General features: G+C 31.1%; 1 protein-coding gene across 1 annotated transcript; it reads right to left on the bottom strand.

Annotated features, from left to right (window-relative positions):
- Nucleotides 1–1319: 1319 nt before the first annotated feature.
- Nucleotides 1320–2273, bottom strand: LOC116402432. The gene has a single exon (XM_031881683.1). It carries the CDS (start codon nt 2271–2273, stop codon nt 1320–1322), a length of 954 nt encoding a protein of 317 aa, XP_031737543.1.
- Nucleotides 2274–19465: the final 17192 nt, after the last annotated feature.

The raw sequence follows: 19465 nt of genomic DNA, 5'->3' as shown, positions 1-19465 counted from the left end.
TTTGAAAAGAATCAGATGGGATGGAACCTAGTTCCCCCCAAAAGCTTGAGTCTCACCCTTTGAGCTCCTTAGCTGCATAATGGAAAGAAAAAAAGTTTAGAAAGAAGAGAATGATTTAAGGAACACTTAGAAGAACCTCGAACCTCAATTCAAATGATCGATTTTGAACTAACAAATCAACAAGGAAAGAAGAAGGCAAATTAATCCTACATTTTTCTTTTCTATAGTATATTTATATGTTCAGGTTCATACAGCATTCAGGTTCTATAGCATTTAGGTTCATACATTTTTCAGTTTTCTCAGGTTCCAGCCCTCATCACTCAAGGTCAACACGAAAACCTTCTGCAGCAGATCCGCTAATGTCCAACAACAGCAAGGTCAACAGTTTGCACCACAAGCTAGCCAGACTCCTGCCAACAGTTTGGTTACTCTATGTTCCCACTAGTCATTAGTTATTAGTCATTACTCAAGTTATACCCATCTTCTCCATTTGTCGATGCATTTCATAAACTGTGATTAAAGGTTATGTTTTTAATGGGGAAAAAAGGAAAGAAAAACAAAATAAACCCCAGTTTCTATAACAATCAAAATATTGTTTTAATATAACAAAACAAATGAAAACTGAATAAGAAGATGAAGGAGAGAATGTCAATTAGATAGCAAAGAGAAAGGAAAACTTACAAAACCAGAGTAAGTTGAAAGGACATGCAATTCTAATGAGATAAAACCAAATATCATATAAAATGGTTGTTACACGCAAAGTAATACAAACATTGTGAAAAAAAATACAATAAATAAATATTCTATAAAATGTTCACAGTAGGATAAATAAAAAGAGAAGGAAAGTCTTGAAGTTGCAGAAGGAACGTCTTCAAATTAGATTTCTCAGTGAGATGATTTTAGTGATCTTGCAAACAACACATGACACAATTTTATAAGCATCTTCCACCTGCATTAAAACAATGAACCTTTTTTACATCGTGATCATGCAAACAACTCAAGCACAAACAAAGCAAGTATAAAACTAATACTACATACCAAGACGGGGACTAATCTTGTATGCTCGACTTCTGAATGTATGAAATTGGATTGGTACACGTTAATCTGTTGTGGCCTATTTGTTTACATTGACCATATTTATGCAATTTTGGTGCTTCACCGACACTTGGAATCCTCTTTTTCTTCGGTTGACCAACTCTTTTGACTACTTTCGGAGGTAAGACAGTCATATGTACATATTCTTCACTTGTCTTCCATTCCGACTGATTCCCAACTGGATAGACGACCTTCGAATATGCTGCCAACAAACATTCATTAGTTTAATAGTTAGCACATAAGCTATAAACATTTATATTGCGATCTCGTGCTACAACGATGACATGTGCGCATGGTAGTTGCTTAGCTTGAAACTCCTTACAAGTGTACTCTTGAGTATGAAGATTTACGACCTCCTCTTTATCTAAATCTTTAACATGGATTTGGTAACAATCAATTGGGTTGACCTTCATTGTCAAAGCTCGTTCTTGTTTCTTTTGTAGATATAACTCTGCCCATTTAGTCAATGTAGACGTTACTTTAATGCCTTCTTCTCGACACTCCCAAAACCAACGTTGTAGCAAAACTCGAACATGTTCAAGGAATGAAGCAATAGGAAAATCTCTAGGTTCTTTCAGTATAGAATTCATGGACTCTGCTATATTTGTTGTCATCATAATATATCGTCTTCCTGGATAGTGAAAACAAGACCATCGTGTTATTCCAACGTCATTTAAATAATTTCCTAAACCATTTGGAAATGCAAGAATACTTCTCCACGCTTCTGAGAACGTTGATTCACGATATGTTCTAGATGCATTGTAAAACAAAGTAGCTACTGTGTCATTCTTATATTTATCATTCAAATTTTGAGTCAAATGTTGGACACAAAGTCCATGGAATGCGGAGGGAAAAACCGATGCAATACACTTAGAAAAACATGTTTTTCGATCTGTCACGAAGCCTAGATTAGGCACCTCTCCTATTGCACCTTTCAATTTCTCTAAGAACCACTGTATTGAAGCATCTGTTTCTCTGTCCACCACTCCAAAGGCAAGAGGATAAATTTGATTGTTACCATCCAAGCAAACAACAACTATCAACTGACCTCGATATTTGTTCTTAAGGAATGTTCCATCCATAACTATAACCGGTCTAATGCAGTTTAAGAATCCTCGAACACATGGACTAACAACCATAAAAAGATATTTGAAGAAACGACCATCTTCAAGTTCCATGTGAAATATTGTACCTAGATTTGCAAGTTTGAGAGCTTCACCATACCTAAGTACTAGATTATATGACTCTTTAGGATACCATCACACTCGTTCATACACATTTTCTCTAGCGTGCCATGCTTTTTCATAACTCATATTTATGTCATAGTCTTGCCTCATGTCTTCTATGATATCACGTGGTTTGTATAGACGACCGACTCCCTTGAACTTTGACTTTATTAATTCTCCAACAACCCAATATTTTGCTTTCCTATGGTCACGATTCAAAACGTCAAGAGAACACGAATGAACTTTGACATACTTTTTAATCTTAAATATATTTGAATCCTTCAATCTCATCGCTTGCAGTCTCCAACCATACTTGTTGTCAATGCATCTAACAAAGAGAACCTCTTTTGTAGACTTTTTTACTACAAACTGAATTTTTTTTTCATTGCCAAGACACTTAATCTTATTGACAAATCTCTTTTGGAACAGACTCCTCACTTGTAGAGCTTTCTTCGGACCAATCACTCATGTTGTCTTCAACTTTCGGCTAGAAGAGCTGTAATGAACTTTAGATTTTCCTTTGCAATCTTTTGTAGGAGCATATCTATGTTGTGGGATGTCAAATGATTCACTATTCGTCTCTACTGGCTCCCATGTAAAAGTATCATCTTTCGAATCATATGACTCATATGATTCCCATATAGCCGAAGTGGTCCCTATCATGTTATCACACAAGCCAACTTCAACTTCACGAACATGAACTTCATTCTCATTTAATGTATCCATTACAATTGGAGGATGAGGGTTTAAGTTATGAGCTTGGTTGCTTCCAGATACTGAATTGTAATCTTTGCTTAACACTTTCTTGCTTTGATTACTTTTAGGCTCAAATGAGACGTATAAAGAGACCTTTAATGGATTTTCACTAAGAAGATAAAACTTCAAATCACGGTCATTGCTTAACTCAAATGGAGGAGCTTCATGTTCCACTTTTATCTCATATATGCATCTTATCATTACGTCGAACTTTGAAGGGTCAACTTCTGCAAGGTCATATAATTCTACCTGTAAATCTTTATGTGTGATTTCTTTACTGACAACGATGCCTTTTAACATGCCTCCTTCATATTTTCTTCGCCCCTCATCTCATGTACCGCTGTAATGCACTAACATGGAAACATTGACATCCTTAAACCACCTTATACTTTTAATTACTGCAAAAACTGATTTGAAGTTAGAATTTGACATATCACATAAAAAAAGTTTATTGACTTATTTTGTGAAATTTAAAAACATTAGCTAAACACTAAATAAAATGTGCATAGCCACACCCTAAACAAGTATATGACTAATTCAGTCTTCGACATTTGAAGTTTGACAGCTACGAAATGTTTACGATATTGCGAGATACAAAAAACAATAGTTAAAAGTCACCCTAAATCAATTCATTTCAGATTAAACATTTGAATTTAAGAACTTGTGAGATGTTTGCGAGATAAAATAATAATAATAATAACTTGCTAACATCCTTTGAAACATCTCTAAAACAACCCTAAATCAACCCTAAATCAACTTGAAACAATTAAAAATTATATTTGATTTATACATTTAAGATGCAAATATATATACATATAACACAACACGATTCAGATTAAAAAAAAATTAAAACAAACCACAATGCGTGAGATGTTCGTCGGAGTAGTGGATGAACCACACCGGAGTAAAGCAGAAAGTTGACAAACTTTTGAGAAAGGATAAGAACTGTAAATGGTTTTTTTTTTCCTTTACGTAATCTATGAGAAGAACTGCAAATGATTTTTTTTTTCCTTTACGTAATCTATGAGGAGAAGAACACAAAAATTCGAAATTCTTTTTTTTTTTTTCCTTTACATAATCTACATTGAAGAGAGAGAAGTTGGAAGAGAAGAGCAAATGTGAAGTAAAATTAAATAAAGGTATTTTCGTCATTTCACCCATAATTTGTCCTAAATCTCAACTTTTTTACAATCAATCCTAAAACTCTTTTTCTACCCCATTTTTGGCATATTTTTTGTCAATTCTCCATGTTAGTTTTAGTTATCAAGCTAGTGTACCCTCCACATACAGTGTCCCTCTGGATCACCACTTTTAGACTAATACTTATGATTGTTTGACTGTTATGTACCTTTAGGTTTACTTTATGACTGATGTGTGGTTCTTACGGAGATCACAAGACTGATATTATCATTTAAGGCATACCAGCTAATTGGAAGTTAATAGTTTACCTAATGGGACCAATAGTAAAGGGAAGGACAAACTGTCAAGCGACAATAACCCTTGACATGCCATACGGGGACTATGTTCATGTCTCTGCCTATGGTTTTCTTGTTTTTGAAGATCGTTCATGACATGATTGATAGATGTTTCTTTATTTTAAAGTTTACGAACACTTTATGTCTTTCTTTAAAATTAGATATGGCATGAATTAGGTTTTTTTGTCTTATTGTTTTTTTTTATATATATTTATTTGGTTTGTCGAACATTTGTTTTGAGATTTTTTTATATCTTATTTAATGAAATTAGTGGACTTTGCTTTGTTTTGAGTTTTAAAATGCTATTTCGGTTAAATAGTGACCTCAACTTAGTTCGTTGCACGATCTATGATCAGTGAAACTTTGATATATCAATATATTCTAACTACGTGTGGGATCAAAAGATAAAATAGAAAAAACGTATCCGTGTGTTTTTTTTTTTTTTTTTTGAGCACAATGAGTTATTATGAGAATTTGTCTAGCTAATTTCTCATCTCGAGTTTAGAATGTATACATATATCAATTATTATTGAAGTATATTGATAAAATAATATATATATTAGATTCATATGGTAAATTGTAAATTTTTTATTGAAAAGTAATTTTAATCTTAATATTGTAATCATTTGTGTTAAGTAAGGTAAATTTTTGGGGAAGAAACACATTCTTTTCGGTAATTATTCTAAATGGCAACACTGCCAAAAGTTTAGCAAAACATTTTACTATCTATTAATGATAGATAGTGATACACAATGATGGACACTAATAAACATCTATCAACATTTATCTGAGTTTTTCAATGATGAATAATAGTAGTTTATCATGTCTATCACATATAAACAATGACAATTTGTTATAATTGTAAATATTTTAGTTTGTTTTGTTATATTTGAAATGAGTAGTTGATTATTCACTTTAGTCCAATAATAATAAGGAATATATTATAACTTCATGGTTGATATTAATTGTGTACTATAAAGGAATATATTATAAGGGGTCTTTTTTTAAAAATATAACAAACTAGTAAAATATTTACACGATATAGACTAATTTTAAAAACAGAAAAAGCTCATAGGTCCATAATGAAAAATATAAAAAATGTCATGTGATTAATTGACATCCAACACGCGTAATATATTTGAAAAACGATCGTTTAGATTTGACTATTCTTTCGTACACGATAGTTTACATTTGACCAAATACAAACGATTTTTTTCAAGATTTTTTGGTACACAATTATTTACAATTTTTTTCATAATTTTTTGGTACACGATCGTTTATATTTTAAAAAATGATCCTTTATATTTGGGACGCAATCATTTATAATTGGAACACGATCATTTATATTTGATCGTTTAAATTTGGCTACCCAAATTTAAATGATTTTTTAAAAGAATTTTTGTACACCATCGTTTAGATTTGACTATTTTGGTAATTTTGTTTCGCAGTTTTTTATATATTTGAAACAAGCAAATAATAGTTTGAAAAAAAATAAAAAAAATAGATATTTTATATTTGGTACACGATCTTAAACCAAATAATATTTTGAAAGAAAATAAAAGAAATACGGTAGAAGAGGAAGAGAAGAAAAACGATAAAAAAAAATAGAACAAACCTAGAATGTTTAAAAACTTGACAAATTTCATGGACTTTTTCATTATGTTACACGAACCATAAATAGTTTACCGTTTCATACTTTCTCATTTCCTCTTAAAAGAAGAGGCACGCACTATTTCATAACCTTCTCAAGCTTATTGGATGCAAGAGCTTTTTTGAAGAGCTCACCCGTCTTGACTTTATTCTTGAACCTCCTGAACCTTGCGTCTGCCTCTATGCAAAAGGAAAGAAAAGCAGAAAATTAATCATAATATAAGTTATGAAGGTAGAATTTTTAATGGTTTCTGTCATCATCGGTGGAAATGTTAAATTAAAAGAAAAAGTATGGAAATTGAGGTTAATTACAACATAAATGTCAAAGTTAGAAATTTAATTTTCTTATTGTAAGAAAGAGGTGAGACATTAATTTACTCTTCAAATTCAACACTTATTGAAGAAGCAATTGTTTGTGGCCCTTTTATTGTTTAACCTCCTACCACACATCATTTTCCAAAGCCCTCATAACTCTTTCTTTCTCGTTGAATACTTTTACTTTTGAGCAAAGAGAATGATACATATATTTAAAAGGTTTGTTTTCAATGAAAATATTGTCGTTTCAATGAACCTAAAGACTTTAGAATAATCAAAATCACATTGAAAAGTCTACTTACATATTGGTCCACAATTTCTAAAAAATTCTTATACTTTGACATTGACACCTTTCTTTTCCACCGTCATCTAAAAAGTTAATACAATCATGAAATTAAAAAAGAAAATTAAAATTATCAAATTTACTTAGATAACGATAAAAGAAAACTACGTGTTACAACAAATTCAACAACCTTACCAATAAACACAAAACGGTAAAAAAAAATATCATACCGCACAATTTGGTAATCCACCTCTATTCAATGGTATTTATAAGTAGTATCTCTTGAAAATATGATTTCAGTAATCAACACCTAAACAATTACAACAATATAACGTACTTATTTGTAAATACAACACTTTTTGGAATGACTTAAGAAAAAATGTTTTTTAATAAGCTTATTTTTATTAAATTTTTTTTTTTGGTAAAAAACATTTAAATTACACTTTCAAAGTTATTTTGAGTGGTTACCAACATTTAATTTTCTAAAAACTTATTTATTTTTTAAACTAAATAATTAAAAATGTATTTTCTAATACACACTTGGACTCTGGTTAAGTGTGAGATTGACTCTAAACTATGACTTTTATTTTTTCATCATAAAATGAAAACCACTTTACGTCAAGAACAAGAACTCAGGCTCCTTCCAAGTTTGAGAATTCTTTTTTGTTTTTCGGTGAAAACTCAAGACATAATTAAACACAACATAATTTCAAAGCAACAACCCTAAAAGAATTAGTCAGTTAACGATGTAGAAGAAAGGAGGCATAAACATTCTTATCCCATAACTTGCATAGTTCAACAAAGATCGTTATTTGATTCAAGATCGTTTACAACCAAAATTGTTATCTATTACAAAAACTAAAATAAAATCTGTGATATTTATGAAAAACGAGCTCTGTGGGTGTATTTAAAAACAATGAATTGGATTGAGATGTATTTTATTAGGAAAATGAAAGGAAGGTGAGTTTTTATATGTAAAAAGGATTTTGTGAAGTAGTGGAGTTTGATTCTCAGGCGGTGGATTTGGATACTCTCAACAATTTGTGGATGACAGAATTTAACTTATCTTTCTTCAAAAATAATAATCAAATCGAAAGTCTTAAAAAACAAATCAGTGTGTCTCAATTGTCAATTATTTGATATCTTAAATTTTCATCTCCATTCTAATCACATGACTCATTCACATTATATTTTAATTAACCCTTGCTACATTATTATATATATATATGTTTTATCTTTTAATTATCAAACGTAACACCCCACTAACTATCATGTATATTGTTACTTTAAATTTTCCATTCCATTTTATATTAAATTCGTGTCAATTTTTTCATATTTAATTTGCAGTTTGCCACTATAATAAGAAATATATATATATATATATATATATATATATATATATTTGTGTGTGTTTTTCTTATCTCTCAATCAATATTCTTTTGAAAGAAATTTGTTAGGTGATGTAATTGATGACAAAAACTAATTTAAATTTGGTCCTTTCTTCTCTCTATATTATATTCTAATACACATGCAGATACAAATAGATGAAGAGTGTATATGGCATAATATAAGGGTGAATCAATAAATAAATGATGAAAACAAACCAGATAACTTTGCCATTTGAACCAAGAAAGGCAATACATATTACAAAAAAAAAATGGATATATACGACTCAAACAACAATACTAAGAATATCACATAGTATGTGAGGTTTAATTTTGTATGTTTTTTCTGCTGATAAAAAGAAAAACATGGACAGAGAAAATACTTCAGAATTTATGTCGATACAATCACGCAGAGGTATTGAATAGCATACGGGTAGAGGAATTGAACATAGCATATAAATAAAGAATAAAGAATAATTTGTGAATGGAGATATAATATATGGATAAAAATGAATGAAAAATTTAAAGTTGTTTAAAAAAGAAACATAGCATAAGAAAAATAAAATAAAATTGAAAGTTGAAGATATGTTTTGTAAATTTGATTCATAGAGATTGGTATTTTTAGAGAGAAAGTATTATTGTTATAAGTAAGAAAGTGGTGATATTGGGAGATGTGGGCGAAAGGGGAGTGTGATATGAATGTCACTCATGTGATGTTTCTTTTGAAATGGCTACCAACATTCCGCATTCTCTTTCTCTTCAATTTCGTTTCCACACCCTTCATAACAATATTCTTAAATCCCCCCCCACGTGTTACTTTTCATTTTACCAACTACCAATCATTTTTTTCTCATTTCATTTTCTTTCTTTTATTATGAATTCAACACCTTTTCACATCTATACTTTTCTTTCAATCATTCCTATTCCTATTCTATCAATTTGTTCATCTTCACATCCCTTATTTACAAACTCTCAAGTTTTGAAGCTATGATTTTTAATTATTTTTTTTGCTAGGGTGCCATAACATTGGAATCTTATTTTCAATGAATTGCGTTAAAAGAATGTTAGTTTGTTTTTTTTCTTTTTTAAACTAAGCATTATGGAAAATTAATTATTACTTTTTATTTTTGAACGCTTTAACTCGAACCTCGTACATCTTCAAATTTAATAGTGCAAACAATGTCCTCATTGTTGAAAGTGAATGATAAGATGAACTTAGAAAAATCATACAAAAGATAGGTTTGAGGTCAGGCTTACTTGCCTACAAGAATTCAAAAAATGTCTCTAAATAGTTTTCTTGACTAAAGACTGAACGTCTAAAAGACTAAGTTGTAATTAATTTGACATAGTTAATATCATCAAAGTTATTTTTGCGAGGCTCAAGAAAAGAAGAATTTTTAAACGCATAAAATTGAAACAAACAAGGGAAGGAAGTGCGATATACTAAGTGTATAAACTTGTAACGCCATGTATTGATAATGAGATAAGCAGATTACCAAGTACATAAGATGTAAATTTAAATCAAAAGAAGCATCGTGCCATGATTAAGAAGCATCAAGGATAGTATATGATTGTCATTGTCTTTTTAAAGGTGCTCCTCTAAGTTAGGCAGGATGACTGGGGTAGAAACATGTTGAATAAACACCGCATGAATATAATTCATTATAGTTCAGAACTAGTGGTCTTATCGTCTAGATACTCTCCGAATCATGGTTGATTGCATTTGGACCTTGGAAGAAAGAGCTGAGATTGCAAAAGATGGAACATTGTGTTTGCTCATGAGGGTGTCAAGCTTGTTTTCCAAAACCTCGTGTTCTCCCACCACAAGAAATTTTGGATCCTAGAAGTAGTAAATTGTCAAGAAATATATAAAAATGCGTTGGAAAATGATATCGCGATACATAAACGAACATTGAGAGTAAGGTCGAGCGAAATACGTCAAGAGAGGTTTTCTCGATGTTGTGAAAAGAAGTGTTGGGAGATCGACAAACTTTCGACGAAGTATGACGTCGGAAGTTCACCGTTCTAGGCATCCAAAATTATAACCAATCTCTCAACGCCTATGTATGACGTCAAGATTAAAATAAAATAAAGGTATTTTCAACGTCTGTGAAATGTATAGAAGGCATACTTTAGGCCAGCGCCCGACTGCACCTTAACAACACTAAATGATAATAGGATGAATATAGATATATAGAAGAATGAAAATCTTGATCATGAAACAAATCATAGTCAACCAAAATAAGGACAATTAGCTTGAAATTTTCAAAGTTACAGAGCATATCAATATAATTGAATGTGTAAAATAGGACACCACGTTTCAATTGTAGGAATCGGAAAGACCATTTAATCACGAGAAAGAATCCAAAGAATTAGAACTAAGAAATACCATTCCATCAAAGTTCGGTAGCAACAGGGTAAACTTGTGATCAAAGTTTTAGTCTTTAGTTAAGAGGTTTGCAAGGTTACCATCAAAAGTGAAAATAAGCTTTTGGAATTTACAACTATGCCAAGTTAGAGCAACACATACAGTTTCATGATTCACATCAAATAAAATTAGAACATATAATTATGGTATTTTAATACATATATATACATACACACATACTAAAATCGATATAACATCTCAAATGTACAGGAAAAATAGATAACATATGTACCTTTGGCCTTTTTGGCAATATCTTGGAAAACATATTTAGAAACGAAACAATTAGGTATGGTTTTGTACCATACTTAGGTCAAGCATAGATTTTAGGGAAGAAACGAGGAACAAACCCTATGCCAATCAAAATTGATATAGCAAAACAAACATTAAAAGAACATAAAGGAAACCAAAAGTCCAAATCTCCTCCAAGTATGGATCTCTTAAAAAATAAAAGAAACCCCATATAAGTGGAATAAAAATCAGCAGATGGTCCAAAATATATATATATCTCTCGTGTGTATCACATTTATTATAAGTGTGTAGAATAGCAACATAAGGAAGCAATAAGCTGAAGACTAGAAGAGAGACTCAAAGTCTCACATCATTTTCTAACAAAAAAATATTGGTAAGCTCTCAAAGCTTACTTGAGCAAGGGCCTAATTATAATATTTTTTTCAAGAAGAAGTTCCTTGAGACAACCCCAACATAAGGTAATGCACATCACAAAGTAACCTTTGAATTTCGGTTGATTAACATGTTTCTTAGGCGACTTTTCCAACTTTAAATCATAAATTAACAAGGAAATTAAAGCTCCACCATGTTTTCTTCTCGAGAAGACAACATGAGTATACCATCTATGAACCTCTACAAGAAGGTAACCAATCTAAGAAGCATTCCACAGTCAATAGTCCAAACTCTGCATTTCAAAGTATTAAATAGATAAAAAAATTATGAAACCTTGGAATCCATTTCATTTCACACTGAAAGGGAACTAAAATCTCCATTTGGGCAATCATCGGTCGAAACCCAACAAAACACAATAACGAAAACATAAAACTAGTAATAGTAGTTTCTAAGCAACCTAATCTGTTCTCAAACATTGACAATAAACACTTATGTAGCCTTAAAGAACAACTACAAAATACTTATTGATTTGTGAATATACATTTTCATGGGATGAAATTCAAGAAGCAAAGAGAAAGAAGAAAAGGCCCTAAATAATTCAAAGAAATTGTAGCAATACCCCAAGTATGACAGCCCTCCAAAGCACACATAGAATGAATTAACGTTTTAAATATATTACATACTAGAAGAGATAGAGGTGATAGCGGCAACGACAACACCATAAACCCTTCCTTTTCCCCTCTTCAAAAGTCTCGAAAACGAAGCCCTTCTTCATTCTTCTTGAGCTCTTCTTCATATATCTGGTAATGCTTTTAAAGGCAACCTGGCGACGCATGCATTAACAAATCAATAGCTTCCCATCAATTCCCAATGCCATTACTAGTGATGTCATGGATTATCTTCTATCTTCAAATGTGGTGTAAGAGCATTGGGAGTGCCCTACATCTCCCAACGTCGTGCATGGCTGACATGAAAGTTGGTTACTAATTGCCAACACTTGTTGTATGCATTTGGAGAAACTATTTCTTCCAATGCTCCAATTAATGCTCGAAAGATGTCCCATCTTCTAATGCCTTTTCTTCCGACGATGTGAATATGCATTAGAAGAGCAAGAATTTCTTGTAGTGTCTATATAGGGCTATGAAGTTGTTTTTGAAACTTTGGAAGGTGCGATGTAAATCAAAATTTCTTGTCGCGCGTTTTTAGTTTCCATGTAAGAGTCTTGGATGCGCAAATGAGATGATCACGAGCCTTTAATAACAACTCAGAAGATTCATTCATTAGCTTGCAAACAATATTGCCAATGAACTCAAACACATCTTCTACATTGTTGCTTGTCATGTCTTCTTTGTGGACATTCTTATTAGGTGAAAATGATAACTTGTAGAAATACAAGTTATTATGGCCTTTTAGATAGAAAAATGAGACCAAAATGCATGATAAGAGTGTCAAAAAGCCTAGCTTATGTTGTAAATGCATAAATATTTAAAAATAAACTTTACATAAGCAATATGCTTACTTTACCCCATTTTTAGTATCTAAACGCAAGATTATCAACAAAAGAAGAAGTTGGCAAATTGCAGAGGAACTAGCGTGAAAAATAGGTGAGAAGACCACATCAGAATGCGCGAAAAAGTTTGTTAGAAGACAAAAGTGGTAGATGGAGCTGACATGAATTGACAAGAGAGGCAACTTTCAACGTTGACATGTTCACAAGATTAGATTTTTCGTCTAAATCTTCCTATAAAAAGGAACTGCATCTTTACCATGAAAAGAGAAGGTCAGACGTCTGAATGGACCAACCAGATGCCTAAACAAGCCACTACCTTACTCTAGCAACTTCTTCACCCTTTCTTATTCTAGCCTTAACGCCTGTAATTTGGAAAGTGAAAACTTAAAACGTAAGTCAAAAGACTTAGTGAGGAAGTAAGAAAAGCTTTTTGGAACACATTCCACAAACATCATCATTTCATAACATTTCACATAAATACATCATATAGCATAAAAACACATTAGTCTCAAACAATCCTTTTGCCAAGAACGCGAATCATTTCTTATACCAAGTCTTATCATCTCGCGTTAATACTACTGTGATGTCTTTTTCATCCATAGCATTCGGGAATATCCTGATTCACTTCTTGTTGATTAGGCCACTAAGCACAATATACGCCATTTATGCATTGACTAACTTCACTCCACCATGTAGTCACTTTCTACATGGCTGCCATTACCCTTATGTGCACATAATAGTTAACTCAATGATAGAACGAGAACTATTGTTTGAACATAATTTCATTTTCCATTCATATAAAACATAGTATAAACTTTCTTTCAAAACCTCTTTAAAACATTCATATCTTAAATATAATTTCAAATCAATAAGAACTTTAAAGAAAACCTATTAATATAACCCAACTCTTTTAAGAAGAATATTACTCACTAAAACTTAATTGACTTGAACCTAAATTGCTTTTGCACTTCTTCTTCTTGCGTAGTCTTTCAACAACAACTTAACACTTAGTTTTTATTTTCAAACTTTCAAAATCCTCTTTTCATCTGATTCTTTCCTCTATTTATACTAACTCCAAATAAGATTAGTTGTCCTTAAACTCTTTAATAATTTGCCAGCTCCTACTCTTAGTGGCACACGTGTAAGTTCCATGTTTATCTTAAACATGCTTAACTCTTAACCTTACACGTAAACTCTTATCAAATCAAGATTAAACATTTCTTTGCCTTTTCTCATTTACCGAAGAACTTTTAATCGTTTAATAATACTTAAACGCAAAATGTCTTATCGTGTCATCTTACTTCTAGGCGAATTAACTCGAATAGCTAGATTCTTAATGCAGCCTTTCACTGCCTTCTCTAAACACTTCATCAAATTTGAGTCATTCTAATGTAGGTACGGGAATCTTAAACTCTTCTCATCTTTAGAAATTTCATCCTCGAAATTTAAATAACAAAAGCTAACTCCAAAACTTTTCATAACATTTTATTTTATTAATTAACTTTTCTGTCTATAACTTTACATAGTGCAACAAAATTATAAGCTACAAAATCGTAAATTTATTATTCCTCCATTCTCTTTTCTTATTTTCCTCTAATCTCTACATCTACAACCTTTTTTCCCCTATCTGTCGCAGAGCCTCCTCACGTAAGCTTCTGTGGGATGCCATTCCTGTTTGCGTTTGTCCTTCCTCATCTAACTTCGTTTTACTTTGGCATTCCCTTTTATAATGCATTGTTTTTTCACATTGAAAATGGAGGGATAAAAGCCCTAAGCAGTGGAAGATTTTACAGATTCATTCCTTAATTTAATTTCAGCATCCCAAAATACTAATACATGGACAATATTTAGAAACATAATTCTAAAAGGCTAAGCATGCTTTTAAATTAAAAGATATAGTGAATGAAAAACTTATGTAGTTTGAAGCCTTTGAATCTACTATAACTTACATAGTTTAAATTAAAAGATTTTCTTTTTGCTCTTTGCTTGCTATCCTGTTGTGCAAGTTTCTTCATACGTTAAACGCAACACACTAAAGATAATCTCGTTTTAGCGAGAGATACACTAAACCATAGCTATTGAGAAAGGATTTTCACACTTAGGGAAGCTAAATCAAATACACTTGAGAGAGAATCTCATATGTAGGGGAGTCTTGGCGATCAATGAGTTAAACTCTACGTGAATTGTTGTAGTACTCAAGTATTGTAGATAAGATAGTACTACGTTGTAAACTATTTAACTCTTTAATATTAGTGGTCATCTTTCTTGCACACATTGTCCTACAAACACAAGTGGTATATCCCAAACTGAATTACCAAGTTACCTCACTGCTGTTTTTTTTTTCAAATGGGTAAGAAAATCCCTAGGAAGATTGCACTGTATTTTCCCCTCAATCCTGAGTACTTAAAATAAAGAGAAAACTTCAATGCATGCAATAGGATAATGAATGAAGGAAGGGCCATGCGTAAAAAGCAAAGAATATAAATTATCTACAAAGTCTTTTTGGACACTATTGTCGGCAGAGTTGAAGGCAACGGTAGATCTTGACAAGATCTGGCCCTTAAAGCTAATTTATGTGTGTGCCATTCTCTTCTCTTTTCCTAGCTTTTACCACAACCCTTTCTCATTCTCATGCTTGTTTTAATTTTTCAAAACTAAAAGAAATCTAACAGTTTCATGCAACATCTCACGTTGAATTTTTTTTGATATCTTTGTCATTTTTATTAAGATATGTGCGTAACTATTCAAAATATATGTGTTATTCTTGATAGTGCTAATTTATTTTGTATTTATAAAGTATAAATGATGAACCTTCAATAAAAATAAAATTCGACTGAAAAATGACGAATTTAAACAGGCAACATTTTGAGAAAACGTGTCGAGGATTCACGTTTGGAATGATAAGAAAATTTCATATTATCTATTAAGATAGATCAATTTATTTTTGAGATAAAACATATCATTTATAAAAAGCAATTTATACCAAAAACTGATGTTATTAAAGGGAATTATAAAAAATAGCAATTTTGACAAAATATTTACAACACATAGGATAAATTTTCTGATTCTATCAATAATAGACATTGATATACTTGTATAAGTGATATTGATAGATAATGATAGAAGTATGTCAGTTTCTATCATTGATAGAATCCAAAATTTTGTTATAGCTTGTAAATAGTTTAATTTATTTTACTATTTTTAAAAATATCTCTATTATTAGTTAATAAAAATATGAAGATTTTAATTTGTTCGTTGTGAAAGAAATTTATCACCTCCCCTTGACGTTTACTTTTTAACCAAATTTTCTGCTTTATGCTTTTGGCATACGGAGAAATTATCATTTTAAATGCCAAGGATCTGTTTGATAATTTTTTTTTCTTTTTGAAGTTAAATCTATATATATATTTCCATCTTGTAGTTGTAAAAATCATGTTTAGTTCCTTATGTTAAGGTACACATTAAGAAATAGGGAAGTAATTAGCATAACCCATTGGAACTAATTAACTTTCATTCAAACTAACTATCTTTCAAACATACCATAGCCAGCATTGATATTAAACGAATTAAATATAAGTATCGTGTAAGAGGTGGGAGGGAAGCTTTTAGACCAAATGTAAATGACATCATTAACACGTAACACAATAAGTAGGGTTAGTCATTTGAGATAGAAAAACAATAATGTATTTTACTATATTAAATTGCAAACACGATGCTGACTAATTTTATTTGGCAGATTCCAACCACTTTTCTCACTTTAATTGAAAATAATCAACGTCCAAACCTCTTTTTATTTTTTCTTTAATCCTCAATTAGATTTTATGACATCATTACCAAGAATTCTTTGAACAATTAATTATTTAATATATTGTCAAAAATAGCTCACGGGCAGATCTTAAAGTAGAGTTGAAACGAAAAAGAATAATTAATCTTACTTAATTAACCTTAATTCAAAGTCCCCATAAACATAATTACACACACCTTTAATTAGTGGATGTCTTTGTTTATGACTTTCTAAATATTGGTCCATTTTGTTGAAAATAATTAACTCCGAGGTTGAATTAGAACAGCTTCTTTTCTTAAAATTCTTCTCGTTCACATCATTAACGGAATGTTGTTTGCTTGAGTAAATCCAATAGAATCAAGAGATATATAATTTATAAATATTAAAAAGAAAAGATGAAATGAATGAAAAAAAGTTGTAGGATATTAGCAATAAATAAATGAAAACATGGGAACTAATATTTTGCCTCAATTCCAACCCTAAACTAATTTTATCTAATTCTAGGTCCTGTTTTTTTTTTTTTTATTTTGAGTTATTGAACTTTAACGCGTCTAATCTTCATAATAACGTCTAAGGTTCAAGATTTGAAATTTAAAATCAACACGGAAAAATTGACCTCTTACTTGGTTTCAGTTATTTTCAAGGATGAAAATTGTCCAACATATACCAAAACACAATTTTTAATTAACACTCTTTGTTATCACTCACATGCTTTCTAAAACAAATTTGATGATTGTCCAACGTCACTTCCTAAGTCAAACTATGATATAAATGGCTATGATTAAAAGATATAATAAAACAAGCAGGCATCTTATTTAAGAGCAATTATAATTTTTTCTAATAAGTACAAATAATTTTTATTTTTTTTTTCATTCATGGTAAAATGAGCAAAGAGAACCCAAGTTTTACAGAAGGTGAGGAATATCTCCTCTCTTTCTACTCTATCTTGTTTTTTAAATTCTAAGCAAGTATACATTAGAGTGTTGGTTTTTCGGTTCTGGTGCAACTCTGATCAACGAACAGGGAATGTTTTATCTTGGAGGCGATGGGGCAAATCTAGAACTATTTTCATATCGAGTAGAATCACAAAATGTCTTAAAGAAAGCAAGATCTACGACCCAACCATTGTACTAACGAGTTTCTATTTGACAAATTTATTATTTTGACGTATAACTCCATCAAAATATTTCAACAATTTTAAGACGTTTCAATTATGATGCAATGGTCGGTTCAATCTAGAGTGATATGATGTCTTCAGATCTCAACCGACCATTCTGCTTTGAAGGAACTCATTTCAAGCATTGGAAGTAGAAGATGTTGTTCTTCCTAACCATGAAGAAGGTTGTTTCAGTATGCATTACTGAAAAACCAACAATTCCAAAAGACGATCCAACTTAGGTGTAGATTTAGAGTCTTGACACATGGGGAGAATCAGATTTCATATGTACGAATTTAATACTAAATGGACATACTAGCGAATTATATGACTACTACAATACTCTGTCCACCGTAAATGATGTTTGGGATGCATTACAAATAAAGTATGGTACCAACGAGGCCATATCTAAGATGTATGCGATAAAGTCGATATTTGCGATACTAGATGACTAATGATAGGTCAGTAGAGGCACAATCGTACGAATTGCTCAAGATAACTCATGAAATAATTAGTGAAGGCATGCCACTTAATGAACAAGTTCAAGTTGTTATTATTGACAAGTTACCTTCACCGTGGAAGGATTTTAAGAATACCCTAATTCATAAGACGAAAGAGTTCTTCCTAGAGAGTCTAATCACTCGATTGAGAATTGAGGAGGAAGCCCATTAGCATGCCGAAAAGGAGGTAAACAATGTCCCAAGAAAACTTCATTGATGTTCTAAAACCAAACCTGAAATTGAAATGAAAGAAAAAGAAGACAAAGAACTGTGGTTCCAACAACCAGAAGAATTCTTAGAAACCCCAGCCTGGAAGTACAGTACAATTTTTATGTTTTAATTGTAATAAACTTGGACATTTAGCCAAACATTGTAGAAATATAAATTGTTTTGTTGTGCAGGTAAAATTGATAGAAGAAGATTTTTAGTAACTTATATGCTCACAGAGATAAATGTGATTGGGACCTGAATTGGTGGCTAGATACCGATGTTCACGCCATATCTGTCATGACCTTAGTCTTTGTACAAAATATAATAAAACTAAGGATAAGAATATTCTTATGAGGATCATCTCACACCCAAAAAGTAGCTGACGTTGCGAAAGTAGAGTTCAAATTCACCCCTGGCAAGACACTTATTCTAAAGAAAGTCCTGCATACTCTTGAAATTCGTAAGAACTCAATCGCATGCTATCTCCTCAATAAAGTGGGTTTTACACAAACCATAGGATCAGATCTCTTTACTTTAAAAAAATAATGTATTTATGTGGAAAGGTTATGCAATGAATGACACGTTTAAAATGAATTTAGATATCAATAAGAATTTATTTTCTGCTTACATGTTGTCTTCTTTTAATATTTGGCATGTTGGGCGATATTTTGTAAATAAAAGGTTAATTTAGCAACATGAGTAGCTTTAAACATGATTATTAAATTATCTTTTCACGAATTTGATAAATGTGCATGTTGTAGTCAAGCTAAGATAACTAAGACTTCACATAAATCTATAACTAGGGTAACTAAGCTACTCGAATTGATTCTTTCAAATTTATGTGAATTTGATGACATGATAACTAGGAATAATAAATGTATTTTATAACCTTAATAGATGATTGTTTTGATTTCACATTTATTTACTTGCTTAAGAATAAAAGTGATGCATTCAACATGTTTAAAGTGTTTGTAATTAAAGTAGGAAATCAGTTTAGTAAGAGGATTAAGAGATTTCATAGTGATAGAGGAACAAAATATGATTATGTTGTCTTTAATGAGTTTTATAATT

This window comes from Cucumis sativus, chromosome 3 (genome assembly GCF_000004075.3).
Source record: "Cucumis sativus cultivar 9930 chromosome 3, Cucumber_9930_V3, whole genome shotgun sequence".
NCBI lineage: Eukaryota > Viridiplantae > Streptophyta > Magnoliopsida > Cucurbitales > Cucurbitaceae > Cucumis > Cucumis sativus.
Note: the sequence above shows the minus strand (reverse complement) of the source record. Positions and strands in the feature narration are given on the sequence as shown.